Raw genomic sequence first — 23641 nt, 5'->3', positions numbered from 1 at the left:
TCTGCTGTTGGGTGGATGACTATGAGTAGCCAGATCGAGATATTTATATCAGTAGGTGGACAGCCATGGGACATGGGGCTGGGGTCACCTTTTACTCCTGGGTAGAGATGTGGGAGATGCTGGATCTTACTTGCCTCTGTGCCATGGTATGGTGGGTCAGAGAAAATGAGACCTGTGTTAATTCATGTTGAGTTTAAGATGGCTGCCTATTTCTGCCTGTGGTAAGATAAGGTATGGTTCTCCCAACTGGATTTAGTGACTCTGTGGTGGGCAGGGATCAGGCCTACCACGTTCACCAAATATTGGATGGAGAACAGGTTGCTTCTTGTCCTTAGGATACTGCCATGCCCTTCTTACATGGAGCAGAGAATGGGTAAGCCCGCTTGGACTACACTGATCCCATAGCTGCAGACTGATGGAGTCTGGAGCTGCTAGTGAGTGTAGTATAAGTAAGGCATTGACCTAACTTGATGAAGCTGATGTTGTATTTGACAGTAGATTAGTCACCTCTGCTGGTGGCTGTGACACATAGAGTAGATGAGCCTAGCCAGGCTCTGGTGGCCCCAATGTCTAGGGGAAGTTCAGGCTCACAGTTATTACTGCATATGATCTTAAGATGCATCTCTTTTCTAGATCCCCACCGGGCTTTCTTTATCCTGGTGCTTAGACCAAAGAGACTTGTTTTTTTCTTGGTTTTGTTATGTTTGTTTTTGTTTCTTCTTTAAATTTATTTTTATTTCAATATAATTGACATATAGTATTATGTAAGTTTAAAGTGTACAGCATGTTCATTTGATACATTTTTACGTATTATAGTAAGGTTGTCACCGTAGCGTTAGCTAACCTCTCTATCACCTCACATAATAATTATTACTTTTGTGTGTGTGGTGGGAACAAATAAGATCTAAGCTCTTAACAACTTTGATTTTTATAATACACTATTGTTGATTATAACTACTCTATTATACATTAGATCCCCACTCCGTGTTTATCTACTAGTTTCTAGTTTGTACCCTTAAACAACATATTCCCATCTTCCACACCCCCAGGCTATGGTAACTACCTTTCTACTCTGTTTTTATGAGTTCATCATTTTAGATTCCACATATGTGTGATATCATGCAGTATTTGTCTTTCTCTGTCGTACTTAACTCACTTAGCATAGTGTCTTCAATGTTCATCCATGTTTTAGAAATGGCAAGATTTCCTTCTTTCTCAGGGCTGAATATCATTCCATCATATATATGTATATGTGTGTGTATATACACACACACACACATATCTTTATCCATTCATCCATTGATGAACACTTAAGTTTCTATATCTTGGCTATTGTGAATAATGCTATATTGAACATGGGAATGCATATATCATTTCAATATTCTGTTTTAATGTTTTCAGGAAATTCCATACTATTTTCCATAGGGGCTGTACCAATTTATAATTCCACCAACCAGGCACAAGTATTCCCTTATCTGAACAAGATTTGATAACCATTCTAAAAGGTGTGAGGCAATATTTCATTATGGTTTTGATTTCCATTTCCCTGATGATTAGTGATGTTGAGCATCTTTTCATGTGTCTGTTTGGCTTTTGGATATCTTCTTTGGGAAAAAAAAAAAGTCTGTTTAGGTCCTCTGTTCATTTTTTAATCAGATTGTGTGTGTATGTTACTGCGTTGTGTAAGTTCATTATATATTTTGTATATTAACCCTTTGTTGGATATATGGCTTACAAAAAAATGGTCTCCCATTCTGTAGGTTTTTTCATTTTGTTGATTGTTTCTTTTGCTGTGCAGAAGCTTTTTAATTTGATGTAGTCTCAACTCATTGATTTTTGCCTTGTTGTTTGTGTTTTTTATGTCAAATCCAAAAAAGCATTGCCCAGAACTTGTTGGACTGTGTTCTCTTAGAAGTTTTATGGCACCAGGTCTTATTATTATTATTTTTTGAATTTTGCTTTTGTGATGGTTTTTTCTGGATTGGAATACTCTCAGGCTTAATTTTGTGAATGTGGAAGAAAAAATGGGAGATTAAATAAAAACCAAAACAAAAACAAAGCAGAAAAAAAAACAGGAAAATCACCACAGTATCATACTTCAAGACCGGAGCTTGCTAGCCATTTGCCTTTCTCTTTTCACATCTCAATGTCTTTATGGTTTCCTTTTGAATTATTTCCAGGGTATTTAGTTGTACTAATGATTGGATGCAGGAAGAGCTGAGTATATTCCATCTGGTCTGGGACCAGACAACTAAGACAAAACAGTACTCATCCTGAATCCATGTGTAGCTCTTCTATAGGTCTGTTTTTTCCTAGTTGATGATTTCCACCACATATTGCTATATGTTAATGTAGATGGATTCTTAAGAAGATCAAACAAAAAATTATATAATTGTATGACTTGTTAGAAAAAATAACTTGTCTGAATTCAATGACAGAAGCTTCAAGTCTGGAATATCATGGCAGATCTTAAAAACTCTGGTCTGTAATTATGTATTTATACAAATCTTATAAAGACTTTTTTGTCCTTTCTCTGACTTTAGCTAAGATTTCCCCTTTCCCTATTGCTCTGGGGGAGGGGTGAGCAATAGGGGCTGCGTGCTACTTATATCTGGACCATATTAGCTTTGTGTATCCACATCCTTTTATCAAAGGATCCTTATAATAAGGGGAAGGGAAATAGTTTGGTCTTCTTGATAAATGTCTTCTGCATCTGTTCAGTCCTTACATTAGAGATAACTTTATGGTTCAATTCCATTTGGCTTTTGTGATCAAGAACTAGACTTTCACTTTGTAACATTGTATTAAATCAAATTATCTTTCTCCCCACTCTTTATACATTGCTTGGTGCCAGATTTTTTCCTTCAGATTGTGTCTTACTTGATTTTAAAAAAAGTTTGTATCTGAACATCGGTATGACACACACACACACACACACACGTGTGTGTATATATATATATATATACATATAAAATTTAAAATAAAAAATGAACATGTATATATATGTTTTTATTTTTTTATTTTTTTAAAGATTTTATTTATTTATTTGACAGAGACACAGCAAGAGAGGGAACACAAGCAGGGGGAATGGGAGAGGGAGAAGCAGGCTTCCCGCGGAGCAGGGAGCCTGATGCGGGGCTCGATCCCAGAACCCCGGGGATCATGACCTGAGCTGAAGGCAGATGCTTAACGACTGAGCCACCCAGGCGCCCCTATGTATGTTTTTAAATTTCAGCTCTCATCACTTAATGCCTACCATTTTATGATAATGCCTTTTATTTTGATTTCTTTGTTCTCTCTCTGAATATTATAATAGACAGATACTGGATTTCCCAGGTTTCTAAATCTTTTCTTACCTTTCTTTTACTTGGTGTTTTATTTCATATAGAGGCATATCTCTCACTTGATAATCTGAGTCTTTAAATGAATTATGGCCATTGGCATTTCGTTCCTTTTTACTATTAAAATTAATATCACTTTGGTAGTGTCTTGAGAATTGATAAATACATGTGGTCAGTCAATAACTTTATGTAACTAAACACTATTGTGAAAAAATTAGAAAACACAATTCTAATGGGCAAAACAAAGTTGTATAATAGAGTTGTATAATAAAGTGAATAATGGCAAAAGGCATTAAAAATCACAAAATGATAATCATATAGTTTACTAAGTTTGAGGCTTGAACAAGTCATCTGAGAGACAAAAGACGCAGTATCTAAAAGAATAACTCTAAAAAATTGTGTTTTGCATCCAGTGGAACTGGTTAGCAAATATAGGATATTTGAAATACTTCATATGTCTTGAAAGAATTAAAGTCTGCTTGAAATTCTCTCCCTCTGCCCCTACCCCCGCTTGAGCTTTCTATCTCTCTTTCAAAATAAATGAATAAATCTAAAAGAGACCGCCAAACTTTTTTTTCATGCATATTGATATATCCGCAAGTTCTTATAGAACAAAGGAAATAAGTTATCTTGTTTAGAATGTCTTCATTTATACTCAAAGCACCAGGTTATGCCTGATTCCATGGCAATAGCATCAGAATTAAAAAAAATTACATTTACTGTATTAGGAAAATCATACCTCATTTTGATTCACTTCATCACCTTTTTATATGTATATGGGTATAAAATGTATCTTAATAAAATCAGCTATTTTAAAATTTTAATTGTCACTTATTAATTATTGAAAATAATTTCAGGGAAATAAATATACAAAATTTCCAACCCATATATTCAAAGAGAAATCTCATTAATTTCCTTACCTGAGTCCTGAGTAATCATACATTTACTTAGGATTAGAGTAAAGCTTGTCATGATATGCTTCTGCATGCAAGGCTTTTTAGAATACCTGGGCATGAAGTGTTTTATTTTGTTTATAAACATTTGTATCAGAGGTATAAATTTTTATAGTTAAAATAGAGTTCCACCTAACAGATAATGAAAAACTCAGGGTATTCCATCTCTCACCATTCTGATTCCCATTTTCCAGAAGCAAAGGGTTGATCATCTCTAGTTATTCTTTTTGAATTTGTCTCCATTTCTCAAAAATAGTATGTTTACATTTTTTGGCTTACCTCTTTTGAAATAGCCTTATGTAACTAAGGATTCCTACTTAGGAAAAATACAACTAACTCCCCTGTATCTGTCCTCACATGTATACCCCCATATATTTTATATTATAATTGTATTATAATTTTTTGCTACTTCAGTATTACATGTTAACATTATAAAGATCTGGTAATTAATTACTACTTATAGATGCAAATCTACCAGGTTATGATTTTATTCCCTTACATGTACAGTTTGTGTTTTCCCTAGAATTAATAAAAGAATTGTTTTCTGTTTGCTTGATTTTTCATGCCTCTGCAATAAAAAGTATCTTAACTTTCCACAAGAAGCATAACTGCTCTCAGTACTTTCAGCTAGCTTAGCAATTTTGTTTATTACTTGGAGAAAGTCTCATGCAAGACTTTATTACTGTCCCTTTGTAGAGTCTACTAGTGTTTTGCATGGATTACCTATCTAATAAATATTCTTTTCTTCAGGATGTTAATATTATCTAATTACCAATTCTTTTGCTTTTTTCTGTTCCCTGAATTCTCTCTTTCCCTGGTTTCCTTTTATGGGTCTGCTTGCTTTGGTATCTGTGTTTCGTGTTAGAGTTTTCTTGCAAATGTCGGGTAAGTCTTTGGCTCTTTCCTCATATTTAAGAGTAAGACTGTATCTAAGTTCATTGGAAGTTCTTGTAGGTTGATGGGATTTGCTGTTTTTTGTTTTGTTTTGTTTTGGTTTGGTTTTGGTCTTTTGGAGTGATCTTTCCAGTCCATTACAGAAAGGATATCTAAAAAGGGGTGGGGCGGGGCACCTGAGTGGCTCAGTTGGTTAAGTGGCAGGCTCTTTTTTTTATTTATTGTTTTTATTATATTATGTTAATCACCATACATTACATCACTACTTTTTGATGTAGTGTTCCATGATTCATTGTTTGCGTATAACACCCAGTGCTCCATGCAGAATGTGTCCTCTTTAATACCCATTACCAGGCTAACCCATCCCCCCACCCTCCTCCCCTCTAGAACCCTCAGTTTGTTTCTCAGAGTCCATAGTCTCTCATGGTTCATCTCCCCCTCCGATTTTCCCCCCTTCATTCTTCCCTTCCTGCTATCTTCTTTTTTTTTTTTTTTTTTTACATATAATGTATTATTGTTTCAGAAGTCTTGATTTCAAATCAGGTCATGATCTCTGAGCCCTAGAATCAAGTCCCAGGGCAGCAGGCTAAGCTCTCAGTGGGGAGTGTGCTTGGGATTCTCCCTCTCCTTCTGCCCTTCTTCCCACTCTTACACCCTCTCTCTCAAATAAATAAATCAATCTTTTTTTTAAAAGATTTTATTTATTTATTTGAGAGAGAGAATGAGACAGAGAGCGAGAGCACGAGATGGGGGAGGGTCAGAGGGAGAAGCAGACTCCCCGCCGAGCAGGGATCCTGATGCGGGACTCGATCCCGGGACTCCAGGATCATGACCTGAGCCTAAGGCAGTCACTTAACCAACTGAGCCACCCAGGCGCCCAATAAATAAATCAATCTTTAAAAAAAATAAAAGTGAATGTCTTTAAGGTTTTGTTTTGTTGTGTTGTGTTTCCTTAGGCTGGTAAGTGTTCCTGAGAGGGAGTATTTAGTCTCCTATGTGACATTTTTAAGCCTGGCTATCATGTTCTTATAGGTTCTTAAAGCTAGTGGCAGATAGTGTCCTGGGAGGAGTTTTCACTTTTATTCTGAAGATAAACTTTATAATTATTTCCATGTTTAAAGTATAATAGCTTTAATCTTAGGTTAATCTCAGCTTTAATCTCAGACCTCTTTTGGATCTATCTGGTTGAGTTCATTTCTCCAGAGAAAATTCACAGTCTGCTGTCAGAGGGAGAGGGCGCAATTTACCAGTGTGAAGGTATAATGAAAACTCTCATGGATCTACTTTCTGTTTTTACAGATACATGATTTCTCCTATTGTTAGCTTCATAGGCACCCCACAATTTCAGAAGAAATGGGCTCATCTAATTCCTGAGGCATTCTGAGAATCTCAGCCTTATTCAGAGTTTCCCATAATGTCAATTTATTTATTTATTTTCTTTCTTTCATCCCTTTGCTTTTCTGTTTCCAATTTCTGTTTTCACTTCTTACTGTATTGGTCATTTAAGTTTACTTTTATTGTTTCAACCCACTATTTTCATGTAAGCTCATTTTAAAAAGCAGCCATAGACTGGTGTGTTCATTCCAGAATGTTTCATGCCCTTACACATATTCTTATGTTTCCCTGACTTTAAAACTAATAAACTACCTTATTCTGAGATAATACCGACATACAGCAAAAGGAGATTTTTGTGAGATAAAAGATACTTCTTACCATAAAGAACAGTTATTAATTCATTGGGAGAATTAACTTCAATTGCATTTTCATGCTTTCCTAAAGTCTAGTGAATTCTAAGGCAAGGTGTAGTAATTCATCAGTTGATCCTCTCCCGTGCAGCACGGAGCAATGCTGGAAACACACTTGTGCACCAGACATATCAAAACTTCCTTTGTAGAGCTTGCACTGTAGTGTGCTAGACAGTCAAATAAATTATGAAGCGTGTTATAAGTTTTAGAATACGTAAAATGCAGCTTGCCGTGAGTCCATCACAGACTCCGGCCCTCAATCGATTTTAGAGATCAATAAATGCTTAATTATAAAGTAACATTTAAGCAGATACTTAAATGTCAAATCAGAGTTAGTCAGTATAAAAGTACGGAAACGCTATTTAAGATAGTAAGTAAAGCAATCCTTGAGTCCAGAAAGAACATACCATATTTTCCCCCAAGGAATGCCTATAAGACTAGATCATGAATACAAATGCACGACAAGGGTGAAAACATGCTGGAAAGGAATGCTGTGAAAATTATGGTATGGAATGATAGCCATAAAATAGATTATTATATTAATAACAGATATGATAATTTAAAGATTTTTTTCAAATATGAAGCTCTTTTACTATAGTAAGCACAAGGATGATAAAAATATTACTCAATAAACATTGACAGTAAAACAAAAAAAAACAACGAACAACATTGACAATGTGCAGCTATGAAAAGTGTGAGTTCCTTGGGGAGAAGTCAATAAAAAACAGCAATTATGTGGTCAGACAACAGATTTTGGTGATTTGGGCCAAAATAGTGAAATAAAGAATAGGTGAAACTCTAGATTATGAGAAAATGGAATCCACAGGATCTGTGTTTATTGCAAGTTGGGTGTGACATTAAGGTTGGCTCACAGTTTCTAGTTGAGCAGGGATGAAGACAAAGAGGGTGGGAAGAAGGAGCAGCCAAAGAGACAGGAGGACAATTAGGAGAATGTAGGGACTATGCCACCTGGTAAGAAGGGGTAAGATGTGTGCTGCAAAATGAAATTAGAAAAGACCTGGAAAATATCCATCTGACTACGTAAGAGCTGATGTCCCCAGTTCCACTCAGCGACCAACTGTGAATTCAGTTTTTGCCTCTTATATTTTCTTTCCCCAGTGTGTTTACATTAATACTTGAAAGCGCAACATGTGATTAGGAAAATTTAGTAATGTAGAAAAAATAAATCAGTGCTTGAATACATACTGATGTAAACATCACTTCTACGTGCATATTAGGCAAGTGTGGAAATATTAATATTATTTTGGTATATTTGTGCATTGATGAAAGTCCTAGCTATGGGTCTAATGACCCCTTCTGTTAACTGATCAGATCTGATAACAGTAAAAGGCTGTGGTTATAGCTTAAATGCTAATATTCCTCTCAGACATTTGAAATCCCATTTAAATGATCCTACCTTTTTGTTTAGAATTATGACAAATAATCAGCTCATTCCTGAGCTTTAGGGAACATTGATTTTCCCTTAAATAGGAAGATTTTTCATATTTAAAAAATAAAATAAGACTCCTGAGACATCACTTTAAAGTATGAAAAACTAAAAATGAAATGAGATTTTGTCATTGTTTACAATGAAGTGGGCAGAAATCCTTAGTCATATCAGTAATGGATGCAGATGAAGACAGACATCTGTGATATCAGATTCTCCAAACTGGATTCTACTCTTAGCCAGCCACCCCTCCCCTCAAAATCTAAGTAGGACATTTATGAATAGATGGTGAAGCATGACAGGATGATACTTTAATTCTGTCTCAATATTTCACTCCTAAATTCAGTATAGAGTGTGACTGGGCTGTGATGGTGTGTGGAGTGGCCTCGTGTTTTGCAGGCAGTATTAACATCAGTAGGCGGCTTTGCCTTCATCTATCCCAAACCCACAAACTTAAAATGTGGGTCGAAACCCATCACTGGAAAGGAAACAAATCCTTAATACATATAACATCCAAAAGGCCTTAGGATAATGTGAGTACATACCACGTGCCTTCAACTCAACCTCACTGAAAAAATTCACTTTAGAAAGAGAAAATACCTAAATCAAGGCAGAGAAAAATGCATAGATGCTGACCCATTATTAATGCTGAGTGATACAATAGGTGAGAAATAAAATAGGAACCTTTAAGTGTAAGCTAAACCGTATCCTCACTGAGTGACTGGCAGATTGGTTGATATATATATATTTTTTTCTTCTTAAGTAACCCCAATAGGGCCAACAGCTGAGCTCTTTGTCTTCTAGGAGTGTGGTTAATATCTCTCTGCCTTAGGGGCATAAGAAACATGGAGTGTCAAAGAAATCATATACTTTTTTGATACATTTCTTTGTCAGAATCATTGTTTCTTTTTGATTCAGAATCATTTTTGCTTTCGCCTCCCTCTCCCCACAACCCTGGAAAAGCCTGGGAGATGAATTAGAGAAAAGTCATGAACAAATTAATCCTAAAGCCTATTTTAGGGAAGACAGGCAGCTATTTTAAAAGTTACATAGTGTAGGTCAGGTAAAAACAGAACCAAAGAAGGCCTTTACTAAGTCAATTTCCTGTCCCCACAAAGAAACAAGTTTTATAAAATGTTTCTCCTTGCTTAGTACTAGTAGATACACACTGAAGGTCTCCAATTACTCAGTCTATCTTAAAATTCTGCTTCATTAATAAATCTACTTCTTCATTTCTAAAGTTGTACTACTCCAAACTGTCTCTCATTGTGTGTTAGGTTTTTAAAGTGTCAGAGAAAAAAAGGAACACAATTTTCTCTTCTCTAAGGAGTTAATTACTTTTTTTTAACCTTTCATTCTCTTCTCAAACCACTGCACTTTGAGTTTCATCTTCCCCTTGTCACCAAGATTATTGTTTTTTGATCACCAGTAGCTTCCATGTTGACAAATCCCAGTGGCCTTGTTTCTGATACAATATTAGTCAACCTTCCACCATTATTGATGCAGAAAATAGTTCATATGTTCTTGAAATATTTTATCTACTTCTGAGATACCAAAATTGTGCCTTCCCTTGCTATCCTTCTCAATGTTTATTTTCTTTTAAGAAAATTTGAAATATATATGTATATATACATACACATACACACACAAATATCTACAAGCACATTAATATTACTTTGCTATGACAGCTGAGCATACTTTACAGCCCTTAACATTACTCTGTATAGAATACAAATTACCTTTATCTGAATTAACGTGCATTAAAAAACAAACTTAATATATTGGAGAATAGAGGAATTGTAAATCAGTGGGAAAGAAGCTAGAGTAGAAGCAACAACAATCAGCTCAGGAGATATCGTCTACATTTGTTTTCTACCTTTATAAAACTAGAGCCTGCTAATCATCTTAAATTGTTAAAGTAATATAGTTTTGCCTAATGCCATTGGTCACAATACCAGGAGATAATTGCTATTAAGTTAGCCTTAATTTCCCATTTGGAAGGAAGCATGTTAATTCAATTGTATCCTCAGTTTTTAATTAGGTTGTAGGGATCTAAAATTCTCATTCAAGTTATCTGAGGTGCTTTAAAAAAAGTTCTGAGTTATCTTCATATCTGAATATCTAATCTGAAAATAATAAAAACAAAATATTTATTTAAAACCTTAATCCTACTGCTTAATGCATGCAATAAAAGCTAACGTAAAAAGTTAATATTTATCAATAACATTTGAATATTAAAACTAATGATGTAATGTATGGTGATTAACATAACATAATAAAAAAAAGAATAATTCTACAAAAAATTATATTTCTTTTAACTTCCAAAATGAACTTTAAAGCCAAGGGTATAAGAATCTTGAATTTCCTTGCTAGAAGCCTTTTTTCCTCAAAGATTCCTTTTAGTCTTTCTTTGGGGTTTAGGGTCTCTGATTTTAGATTTTATTTACTTACTTCTTTTAGAGATGGGGAGAGAGAGAGAGTGCAAGTGGGGAGAGAAGCAGAGGGAAAGAGAATCTGAAGCATACTCCACTCTGAGTGCGGAGCCCCACGTGGGGTTCAGTCTTACCACCACGAGATCATGACCTGAGCCAAAACCAAGAGTCAGACACTTCACTAACCAAGCCACCCAACTGTCCCAGGATCTCCAATTTTAAACGTAGTCACTCACTTCCACATGCTGTCAAGAGGATTTCTCCAGTAATGGTCTTTGACTAAGTTGGTTTGTAGTCTTCAGGTACAGTATACAGTTAGTAAGCTCCCCATGAGCAGTCTCCTTATCAAGGACTTTATTCACTGGTGGGCAGATATTAAACACAGCGGTTGGCTCATGTGTCCACAGTCTTGCAGAAAATGATGCACTCTGTGAAGATTTGAGTAGCAGGGTCAGAGAATGCAGAGAATGAGGCATGATAGGGTTTGTAACCTCCAAACTAAATTGGTTTATATCCAGAAAGGGGTTGGGTCTTCACATGCATATGTCATGCTTTAAGCATTTGCACTGTGATACCTCAGGAAGCTGCAAGGGATAAGACGGTTGGTAGAAGCCCAGCCTGTGAACCAGAGGTAGCAAGGAGATTCTTCCTGTATGTCAAAAAAATTAACAAAGTAAAAATGTTGATTCCTTTCATCAACACAACAATTCCATTTGCATTTCATGTTTCTCTTTATACTGCTTGGTAGAGAGTGTGTTTTTTTGTTGTTGTTGTTTGTTTTGTTTTTTTTTTTGTTTGTTTTATTTTCTCTTGCACATTTATCTCTTTCAGCCAGGAAAATCTTTTTTTATCCTCATCACTGATTGCTTGCTCCTCCCTATCCCAAGCTTGTTCTGGATGCTGTATGCTTCTTATGCCCCTTTTCTTTTATTAAAAACAGAAAATTCAATACTTCCATTTTTTTATAGCTTCTCTTGCACTTCTAGTTTTAGGGGACATGGGAGCCATGATTGCATCATTTCCTGCTATTCCTGATGCCCAGAAACTGATAGACATAAACATAGAAATAGGGACAAATGGATTATATAGGGAAGCAAAGTCCACAGACCAGCCACTCATTAAAATGTGTAGCAAGTTTTCATCATTTGACTAAGGGGTGTTCTTTCCAGTCATTTTTTATCAGCTCCAACATGAGGCGACGGTGATAGCCAAGGCAAGGCGGGGTAGAGTAATAGATGAGGCTCTGCTATAAGAGAACCAAGAATTCCAACAGAAGGTAGTAGTGGGGAAGCTAAGGGCAAGACAAAATATTTAGCAGCCATGAGCTACTTTTAAGACAGAGGATGAGATCCAGAGTACATGAAATTATAGGGAACCTGGGAAATATCTCGGATATTCAATAGAGACACAAAATGGGTACATCTTGTATGGACTATCTCTCAGCTGTAAGAGGAAATACAGACATGCAAGTCTGAACAATGCTTAAAACCCACTCTGAACAGAGTTCAATCTATATTGTCTGTCTATTGGGGGAAAATAATCCCAATAAAGATTTTGTAAAAATCTGAGATTTGAGCAACTGATTCTAAAATGTAAAGGGTAAACTTAAATATGAAAAAAATTGGGGAATTTATAGGATCAGGTTTGCTGACATATAATGAAGCTATAATAACTAAAACAATGTAGTTATGGATGTAAGGATAGACAAACAAATGGAACAGAATAGAGAATACAGAAACAGAAGCCTGAAAATATGGTCACCTAATTTACAACAGTCACCATTCCATTTCAGTTTCAGTAGTTTGCACTGGATATATTGGCTATCCTTGTCTGAAAACTATGAACTTTAATTTTTGACTCACACTTCACACAAAAATTAATTTCAGACGTTTGGTAAACTTAAAACAGAAATGTATAACAATAAAGCTTACAGAATAAACATAAATAATATCTTTATAAACTTGTAGTAACTTCAGATAAGGTTTTCTTAAATAGAATGTCAAAAGAATTACCTGTGAAAAAAAATCAAAATTAACCAAATACACAGTCAAGAACTTCTCTTCAGGAAAATATCCAATTAAAATAATGAAAACCAGTCATGAGGAGTATTACCCTTTCTGAAAATACATGCATTTTTTCTAAACATATATCTGTTGCTGTGTAAAAACGTATTTTAAAAACCCTAATGTACATGAGAAAAAAAGCAAAGATAATAAAATGAGAGCGAAAAAGACATTCAGAAAAATACTATTTCAATAGTCAATAAACATATAAATTTGTTTTCGGTGTAACTTTTTCTTTCAGTAGACTTTGTTTCAGTATAACTTTTCTTTAGTAAATGCAAATTAAAACCAACATGAGATACTGCTACATGAATACCAGATTAATTAGAATTCAAAAGACAGGAAATTCTAACTTTTGATGAGAGTATGGAAAAACTTGATAAATGAGCTTTCAGACAATGCTGGTAAGATTGTAAATTAGTGCAATCATGTCAGAAAACACTTTAGCATTAAGTATATTCATGACCTATGACCCTGAATTTTTCATAACAGAACATCTAACAGATATGAGCACAGCACATATGCCCACTGAAAGACATACACACCTATTTCTTTCTTTTATTTTTTTTTTTTAAGATTTAACTATTTATTTGAGAGAGAGAGAGCACAAGCAGGGGGAGGAGGAGAGGCAGAGGGAGAAGCAGACTCCCCGCTTAGGAGGAACCCTGATGTGGGGCTGGATCCCAGGACCCTGGGATCACGACCTGAGCCAAAGGCAGACCCTTAACCAACTGAGCCACCCAGGTGACCCATACACCTATTTCTTGAAAACTTTATATACAGTACTACAAAATTAAACCTGATTCCAAATACCTTTATCAGTTGAATAAATAAATGTTTGTATATTTATACATTTAAATACAACATAGCAATAAGTAGAAAAATAGCTACACACAGAACACAGATACATGTCGAATGGAAAATGTAAGAAATTCCAGATCAGGCAAAACTAATCTCTGCTGACGGAAATAAAAATAGTCATTATCCTCACTAGGGGAATTGATAGTCCCAATGACAGGGCATTGGATAGGATTCTGAACTACGAAGATGTTCTATTATTTGATGGAAGTCTTGAGTGGTTACATGAGTATATATATCCAACATCAAACCATACACCTAAGATTTGAATACTCGTGTAAATGCCACATATGAATTGAGAAACAACAACAAACTTGAAAATCATATACTTCCCTTGGATTAGTGAGACTATGATCATTATTTGAATTAAATGTAGCTAGCCTGGTTTCTTTCTCCTTTCATCACATGCAATAAGCCACTAAACCCTGAATCCTGGGGGAATAAAAGTTTTGTCTGCTTTTTTCTTTGATGTATTTAGTAGCAGTTATTTAGTAGTAAGATGTAACAGGTATTATAAAATGAGTGTTTTCATGACTCAGTTTTTTGGAAGAATAACTATTTGTTAAACCACCATTTCACTCTATATAGTGTAAATATTAATAACTTCGGAGGTATTTAAAAAACACATTATTTCAAGAGTTCAAATTTACCCCTTTATTAAGTCTGTGAATTTAAAAGCATACAAAAATCCAGACAGTTACCTTAATTCTGGTTAAGTAACTTTCATATTACCTACCTATTTGATAAACTATCCTTCGATATCAAAATTAGTATCTTTTCACAATTTGGGATAAGTTTTCTGTATAGTAAAATTGAATATGTTTGCATGAACTTTGAACATCTATTATTGTCGGGTTTGTTCTTATGAAATTCGCATCAAATTTAAGGTTCACAATATTCAAAGTCTGGGGTATAAAAGATGAGAATGAAGGAATTCCCCAAACTTCCCCAATCTAACAGTCCCCCATAAAGCAGGCACTCTAGACCACACTCCACAGATCTATAACAATGACTGCAGAGAAGTCCAGGGCTGTCTTATGTATATTCCTTAAGCTCCCCCTGAACTATAGGAACAATGTCCTTCAGTGTGAAAATGCCTACCAGTGTGACCGTTCCACATACACTTCTCTCAACAATGAGCTACAGAAAGAATATAAAAGAGGAAAGTAGAAATCTTTAGGGGGGTGGGGTTAAATTGCACCTTAAAAGTGGAAAAAATAGTCAATCAGTAATCTTCCCTTTGAGCTGTACATATGCTACTGTTCCTTGCCAAATCATAAGGATTTAATTTTCTCCAATAACATTTCAGGACTGGATGCGACATTATTTAGCAAATTTGGCAATTCTCATGTGATTTCCAGTGATTCATCTCTAACTCAAAAACTTGTGCTTATACGCATCTCATTGGTAGATTTGTCTCTGATCTGTTCTCACACAAGTGCTATTTTAATTTTTACTTGAATGTTTTCTCCCCGTGTTTTAATTTCAGACTTAAAGGGTACTGACTAATTTTTCATCTTTGTTATCTTCCTCTGAGATATCCTTACCTGCAGTGTCCAGATGACATCTTTTATTGAGAACAACAGGTGTATCATATGCTCTTATAGTCTGCAGTGGGATTTATTTATTTATTTTTTAAAGATTTTATTTATTTATTTAAGAGAGAGAATGAGATAGATAGAGAGAGCATGAGAGGGGGGAGGGTCAGAGGAAGAAGCAGACTCCCTGCTGAGCAGGGAGCTCGATGCGGGACTTGATCCCGGGACTCCAGGATCATGACCTGAGCCAAAGGCAGTCGCTTAACCAACTGAGTCACCCAGGTGCCCTGCAGTGAGATTTAAATAAAAGCCTTTCCAGTGTCATTTGGCAAGTATTCGAGGATGGGCAAATTACAAATTGTACTTGGAATTGACTTCTCCTCCCTCTTAGATTTCCATACTTAACCATCTCACTTCACTACTGGTCACCAATACGCCTTACATAATGCTAATATTTAGCATGTTGCTAAATCCACAATTAAGGTGTCTTGTATTTCTATGACTCTAATTCTCTCTGAGTCAACCTGTCTGGTAGAGAGGATACATTTAGCTATCTCTGTCCTAAAATTTATGTCTTTCCGTCACTACTACTTTGTATGCCTTAAGAGGAACGTGACTATCAGTTGCTCAAGCTTCCTTGGAGAGTTTGAGGGATGGGAAGAATTTTATCTCCCAGACATATTCAATTAGTCTCACAAGTGTAACAACCTCTACCGCAGAATGTTTTGATAACACTTTCTAGGTGTGCCATTCTGGTTTTTATCTGTGCTCCCGCCTCATACCCAGGCAACAGCCAGACTCATTCTCATAATTAAAAATATTTTTGGTTTCTTTTACAGTGGTTTATTTTTTGTAGAATTCCTCTTATTTTAATTCTTTTGCTTTAAAATTACCATCCAATTTAAAATTTGAACTTTATTTTTTTAAAAAAATAGTTTAACTTAGTTTGTGCGTAAACACTCAAAACTCCAAGATGGTATCCCATTTTTAGTAAATGTTTCCTATATTCTTTACTATATCCTGTTTTCTATTGTTCTCCTGTGGCAAAGAAAGAAAGAACTAGAGGAAAGGGATGAGGGTGGGGGAAAGGGATAGAGGAAGAGAGGAAAGGAACCCAAAGAAACAGTTGGAACAGAAAAATGTCCATCATTTGACATCAGTTGACAGGGCCCTTTGACGACTGTGACATATATGAGATCATGGACATTGGCAGCATTGGTTTTAAAAGGATTTTAGGAAATAATAGCTATGCAGACCTGTAGGAGTCATGTGCTTCTAATTTCCTCTTTTTAGATAGTAAATGGATAAAATTTTATCGTTTCGACCTTTGCTACAATACAATTTTAATATTTGTATGACCCTTATAACATATGGATTTCCAAAAATGAAAATAAACACAATCACTTAAGATAGACCAATTACAAAGTCTTTAGTGTCTTAATATCAAAATTAGTTCATTTTATTAAAAGAAATCAATCACTAAGACATTTGGAAAGAATAAAGCAAAAGTCAATAAATCAGTGTCTGCATATAGATATGACTTCAGTTGGAAGATATGTAGCCTGTTTAAAGGGCAAGCCGAGTGATTACCCCATTAATTTGATGAATGTAGACAGTAATTTGTGATGATTTAAGCCTCGAACTTCTATTTTTCTCTCAGATTCATAGGGTTTGTTTTACTTTAATTATTTGGGTCATTACCTTAATTCTACATTTAACATTACTTGTAAAAAGGCCTTCTTATTTCTAAAATGTGGCCTTTTAATGAAGTTCTTTCTGCTATAGACTTTGACCTTTAAGCTTATCATATTATGGCACTGTAGGTAAATAGCCACCCTTAATAATGACATTTGGCAGGACTCCGGAAAGAAGAGTAGCAGGAAAGTAGTGAATTGAGCTTTTTTTTCCTTTGATTTTAAATGTATGTTGCAATGTAACATCATTTCTCCTGCAACTAAGAAAATTATTCATATATATATATATATATATTAATTTCTACCCTCCTTCCACCCTCTTTCCTTCCTCCTCCTTTCTGATATATTTGAAAGTGCAGTGTAGAAAAGACCCAGTTATATATAATTTTGGACTTCTGTTCGCTCATATCTTAATATTTCCTGAGCAGTATTTTAATATACATATTAGTTTATAAATTGATATTAACAATTACATTTATTTCTTGATCAAGTGTGTTTTAAAATGATACTGAGTCTTCTATTATAAACTAAAACATCTAGATATTTGCAGTCAAAATTAAGAAAAAATGGAATTTAATAACAATGAAATGTGAGGTTTGGGGTCAAATTAATATTCCTTAAAAAAGAAAATTTTGCTTTAAATTAAACTCTGTTTTAGAATGGCATACTTGTATGCCATTATTCTTTAATTCTATTCAATTTAAAATTTTCATCTTAGAAAATTCTTATTGCTTCTACTTTTTCCTTTCTGATTGATTGATATTCATGCATTGAGAACAAGAATAATGAATTAATTTTTATGTTTAATTCTGATATAATTACCAAGGATAAATTGACAGAAAGAATTAGGATGTCAAGCTTATTAAAGTAAATTTTAGTTTTAAGTTAGCTAAATTCTGGTTTTCTATCTTTATTATGAGACAGAACAGCAGGCATATTTTCTTTAGTGTCATTAAGCAGGATTTTGCAATACCTCAGGAGATGTTTACACTTCAGGGGCCCAAGATGATCATTTTGTTCTATTTTGATGAGAGATTCAGGAATCTTCTGGGAGGAAATTTACTCTGAGTAAAATAAAAGTAAATAACTTATATTTGATATTGTTACACAGATTATGCATCCTCAAATCCTTGAATTCATCCCAAATATCTTTTCCTCTTGTCTACTAACCCATCATTCCATGGTGAAATCCTAGATCTTGTCCATATCAGTTCTAACACTTCCATGGTGCCCAAGCAACCCACATTCTAGCCTACATGCATGACTTTTTAGTACTTCCCTTCTAATCTAGTATTTCAGTTCCAGAGGGCTTTGTATAAAAATGAAGCCAAACTCAAACACACAAAACTACCAGAATTCTTAGCTTCCTTGCCTCTTGACTGAATGATGAATCATTTGTTGTCCTGAGTAATGCCAGGTGTTCTTGTGTCCTGAATCCAATGGGTGTTTGATTATTTGATCACATTACATATGCAGTTATTCCTGTCTTGTTCAAATCTTCATGATGGTTTTATCTTTAGTGAATTAGTCCTGTCATTGTACAAGCCAGCACATGAAAAAACAAGAGAAGAAGAAAAAGCAAATCCCCATCCGTTGATGATGAATGGATGAAGATGTGGAATACATATACAACTGAATATTACTCATTCATGAAAACAATAATGAGATCTTGCCATTTGTGATGACATAGATAGACATAGAGGGTATCATGCTAAATGAAATATGTCCAAGAAAGACAAATACCATGATTTCCCTTATATGTCAAATCTAAAAAACAAAACAAATGAACAAACAAGGGACAACCAAAAAAGAGAAAAAGACTCATAGAAAATAAACTAGTGATTGCCACATGGGAGGCAGATGAAGGGATAGGAAAAATAGGTAAAGGAGATGAAGAGGCACAAACTTTCAGTTTTAAAATAAGTCACAGAGATGAAAAGTACACACACACACAAAAGGAAAAAAAAATAGTAGACCTCTCTTACAACTCTACATCTCCTCCAGCTATTGGCCCATATCTCTGCTCATTTTTACAGCTATAATATTTCTATTCTTTTAATTGACTCTGAACAGGGTCTTTGTCGTCATCATTTCTCTCAAGCAGCAATTAACCTCTAAATGTTGAATCTGACTATAATTTCTCAGAAGTCTTGTTATTCTGCACATTTGATACAATTGATTCTCCCAGTTAAGAGAACTTAACCATTTTTAACAAAATGCCTCAGTCTAAAGCCCCCTTGTGGCACAAGATATTCCTGCCCATTTATCCCTTTACAAGATACCTTTCCTAAATTCCCTTTTAAGTCTTATAGCTTGAGAGAGCCCTGCCTAGTTATTTTCTATGGTACAAGATATCTGTGCCCACAAGTGCGCCTGTGTCAAAAGAAACCCCTCCCCACAGAATAAATAAGAACCATTTAACCACAATGTAGTGTAATCTTGTAAAGAGAGCCTTCATTAATTCGACATAAGTGTGTGTCAAAGACTGCCCAGTATTTATTGATCATTAGCTATCCATGAACTGATAGGCTGAAAACACTTCTCAGTTTTCTTCTGCAATTAGTTTAGTGCCTGATGACTGTGTTCTGATCAATATTACACAGAAAGAAGTATATTTAATCCTTCAGGCCTTGGCATAATGATCCCCACATGCTTTTTTATATTCTCTATTATCTGCTGTGATGGCTACACAGGCCATGTGTTTAAGATGATAGCATCACACACCTCCCTTATCCATTCATCTATTGATGGACACTTGGGCTTTTTCCATATCTTGGCTATGTTGTAAATAATGCTGCAATAAACAAATGGGTGCACATATCTTTTCAAATTAGTGTTTTCATTTTCTTTAGGTAAATACCCAGGAGTGGAATTATTGGACCATATAGTATTCCCATTTTAATTTTAGTTGAAGAATTACTTTTTTTTTTTTTTAAGATTTTATTTATTTGACAGAGAGAGACACAGTGAGAGAGGGAACACAAGCAGGGGGAGTGGGAGAGGGAGAAGCAGGCTTCCCGCCGAGCAGGGAGCCCGATGCGGGGCCCGATCCCAGGACCCTGGGATCATGACCTGAGCCGAAGGCAGACGCTTAACGACTGAGCCACCAGGCGCCCATAGTTGAAGAATTTCTAATATTGTTTTCCATAGTGGTTGCACCAATTTACATTCCCACTAATAATGCACAAGCATTCTTTTTTCTCCACATCCTTGCCAACATTTGTTATTTCTTACCTTTTGATACTAACATCCTGAAAGATATGGTATCTCATTGTGGTTTATATTTGTATTTCCCTGATGATCGGGATGTTGAGCAGGTTTTCATTTGTCTGTTGGCCATCTGTATGTCTTTGGAAAAATGTCTCTTCCAGTCCTCTGCCTAATTTTTAATTGGGTTATTTACAGTAGCCAGGATATGGAAGCAGCCCAAGTGCCCAATGACAGATGGACAGATAAAGAAGATGTGGTATATATACACAATGGAATAGTATTCGGCCACAAAAAAAGGATGAAATCTTGCCATTTGCAAGAACAGCAATGGACCTAGAGGGTATTATGCTAAGTGAAATAAGTCAGATAAAGACAGATACCATATGATTCCAATTATGTGGAATCCAAAACAAGACAAATAAACAAAAAGCAGAATCAGACCTATAAATACAGAGAACAAACTGATAATTGCCAGAGGGGAGGGGGTGTGAGGATGGGCAAAATGGGCCAAATGGGTGAAGGGGAGTGGGAGATACAGGCTTCCAGTTATGGAATGAGTAAGTAATGGGAATAAAATATACGGGAAAATAGGGAATATACTAAATGGTATTGTGATACTGTTGCATGGTGACAGATGGTAGCTACACTTGTGAGCATAACATAATGTCTAGAGTTGTTGAATCACTATGTTGTACATGTGCAATGAACATAATGTTGTGTGTCAACTATATTCAAATTAAAAAAATTAAAGATGGCAACATAAAATGAAAGGAGACAAGAGCACATTGCCATTTCTTGGAGAGCCATACAACATATACTGAATTGTGATTTAAAAAATAAATATTTTGGGGTGCCTGGGTGGCTCAGTCATTAAGTATCTGCCTTCAGCTCAGGTCATGATCCCAGGGTCCTGGGATTGAGCCCCGCATCGGGCTCTCTGCTCGGCGGGAAGCCTGCTTCTCCTTCTCCCACTCCCCCTTCTTGTGTTCCCTCTCTCACTGTGTCTCTCTCTGCCAAATAAATAAAATCTTAAATAAATAAATAGATAAATAATAAATATTTTGTTGTTAAGACACAAATTTGGAAATTAATTAAGTTGCCAAATATATGTCAAGCCTCATACCTGCCTCTGTATGTTGACACTCACATATCTAACTACCAACTGAAATTCTGTTCTTGGAATTCTAATTAGTATCTGCAAATTGAAATAACCAAAATTTAATTCTTGATTTTTAGTTTTGTTCCAAAAAATCAATTGTTCCCACAATATTCCCTCTTTTTTTTTTTTTTTTCTGTATGCAGTTTAGTCCAAAAACTTTAAGTCAGCCTTGACTCCTCTTGTGCTCTCATCCTATATTTGGCATAATCAAATTCTTTTGGCTAAACCTTGTAATATTTATAATATTTAGCCAAACACTTTTTCCTTCCCATTGTCATTACCCTAACCATATTACTTCTTACTTAGAACATTGCAATGGACTTCTAGCTGATATATTTGTTTTGAATACATCATACATCTGAGCAAACCTCTCTAATGAGTTTTCATCTCATTTTAACTAGCATCCATACCATAGCCTAGAAGCCTATACCTGAAATTAGCCCTGTTCTCCTAAGGAAACATTTGTAGGAGTCACAGGAAAAGATTTTAGGGACGTAAGAATTGGATGCCTGTTTTGTATTAGGTGATAAATGTTGGCTTAGGAGGGATGGATAGAAGCAAGAAGTGTGGATTCTTTCACTCTTAAAGATTCTGGTGGACGTGAGTTTCACCTTGCTTCTGAATAGACATTTCCTACAGACACATAATAAGTAATACTGAAGATACCAGTGCAAGGTCTCAACCCTATTTCTAACAAGTGTATGGCATTCTATGTATTGTCCATGATAACCAAGGCCAAGTTAATTACTGCAAAGGCCACAAAAATATCAGTTATCATCATGAAGCAAGGACATTTAGGAGATTTATAACTGGGAAGAAAAAGATTGTAAATCTTTGCATGTGATGCTACAGTTATAAAAACGTATTGAAATCAGAAGAGCGATACATTTTACGAAGATCAGTTTGTCAGCTGGTCAGTGAGATAAGTTGAAAGATTCAAGGCTGGTGCTGAGGAAAGAGATAGCAACCTATTGGAGGAATTCTGCTTAGATATAATGAGGATTTAAATCTCTGTAGAGCTATGATGTTGTAGAGGAGGTGACTAATATGAAAACTATTAATGAAGGAAGATAATCAGAGCTTTATAATTTGGTGGAAGATGAGACACTGGTCAAAAAGAAGGGGCTACAGAGCCGCAATCTTTCCTGCCCGCGAGTCTCCTTGTCCCTCTGCTTTGGTAAGACCACGTTTTTTGGCACCGAACCCACCTCAAGAATTTTCTTGGCCGTCGGCTCCGAACCCCACCACGACAAACAACATCAAAAGCAGGAGGGAAACCTTGGAGGTAAGGTATTTCATGCACGGCGTTTGTAAGGAAGGAGATAACTGCCGCTACTCCCATGACCTCTCTGACAGTCCTTACGGTGTAGTGTGCAAGTATTTTCAGCGAGGATACTGCATTTACGGAGACCGCTGCAGATATGAACATAGCAAGCCTTTGAAACAGGACGAAGTGACTGCTGCAGATCTACCTGCGAAATCATCCCTTGCTGCTTCCTCAAGTCTCTCATCAGGCATTGGACCAGTTGTTGAAATGAATACGGGCGAACCCGAGTCAAGAAATTCAAACTTTGCAACTGTAGGAGCAGGTTCAGAAGACTGGGTGAATGCCATTGAGTTTGTTCCTGGGCAGCCCTACTGTGGCCGTACTGCCCCTTCCTGCACTGAAGCATCCCCGCAGGGCTCAGTGACCAAGGAGGAATTGGAGAAAGAGCAAACGGCAGCAGAAACCAAGCAGCATCTTTGTCCCTATGCTACGGTCGGAGAATGCCGGTACGGGGAGAACTGTGTGTATCTCCACGGCGACTCCTGCGACATGTGTGGGCTGCAGGTCCTCCATCCGACGGATGCTGCCCAGAGATCGCAGCATATAAAATCTTGCATTGAGGCCCATGAGAAGGACATGGAGCTCTCATTTGCTGTCCAGCGCAGTAAGGACATGGTGTGTGGCATCTGCATGGAGGTGGTCTATGAAAAAGCCAACCCCAGCGAGCGCCGCTTTGGGATTCTCTCCAACTGCAACCACACTTACTGTCTCAAGTGTATTCACAAGTGGAGGAGTGCTAAGCAATTTGAGAGCAAGATCATAAAGTCCTGCCCAGAATGCCGGATCACATCTAACTTTGTCATTCCAAGTGAGTACTGGGTGGAGGAGAAAGAAGAGAAGCAGAAACTCATTCAGAAATACAAGGAAGCAATGAGCAACAAGGCGTGCAGGTATTTTGATGAAGGACGTGGGAGCTGCCCATTTGGAGGGAACTGTTTTTACAAGCATGCGTACCCTGATGGCCGTAGAGAGGAGCCACA

General features: G+C 36.1%; 1 protein-coding gene and 1 pseudogene across 1 annotated transcript in view; one reads left to right on the top strand and one right to left on the bottom strand.

Moving 5' to 3' along the window:
* Positions 1–6961: 6961 nt before the first annotated feature.
* On the bottom strand, positions 6962–12134 carry LOC102729108 (protein downstream neighbor of Son pseudogene; annotated as a pseudogene).
* Positions 12135–22623: 10489 nt separating this feature from the next.
* Positions 22624–23641, top strand: part of LOC145715901 (E3 ubiquitin-protein ligase makorin-1) — a 2371-nt gene continuing 1353 nt past the window's right edge. The window contains exon 1 of the mRNA XM_081818774.1: positions 22624–23635. Within this exon, the coding sequence (XP_081674900.1) occupies positions 22632–23635 (1004 nt within the window). The 5' untranslated portion in view covers positions 22624–22631. The remainder of the gene's footprint in view (positions 23636–23641) is intronic.

This window comes from Leptonychotes weddellii, chromosome 1 (assembly GCF_054177405.1).
Source record: "Leptonychotes weddellii isolate Sample4059 chromosome 1, ASM5417740v2, whole genome shotgun sequence".
Taxonomy (NCBI): Eukaryota; Metazoa; Chordata; class Mammalia; order Carnivora; family Phocidae; genus Leptonychotes; species Leptonychotes weddellii.
Note: the sequence above shows the minus strand (reverse complement) of the source record. Positions and strands in the feature narration are given on the sequence as shown.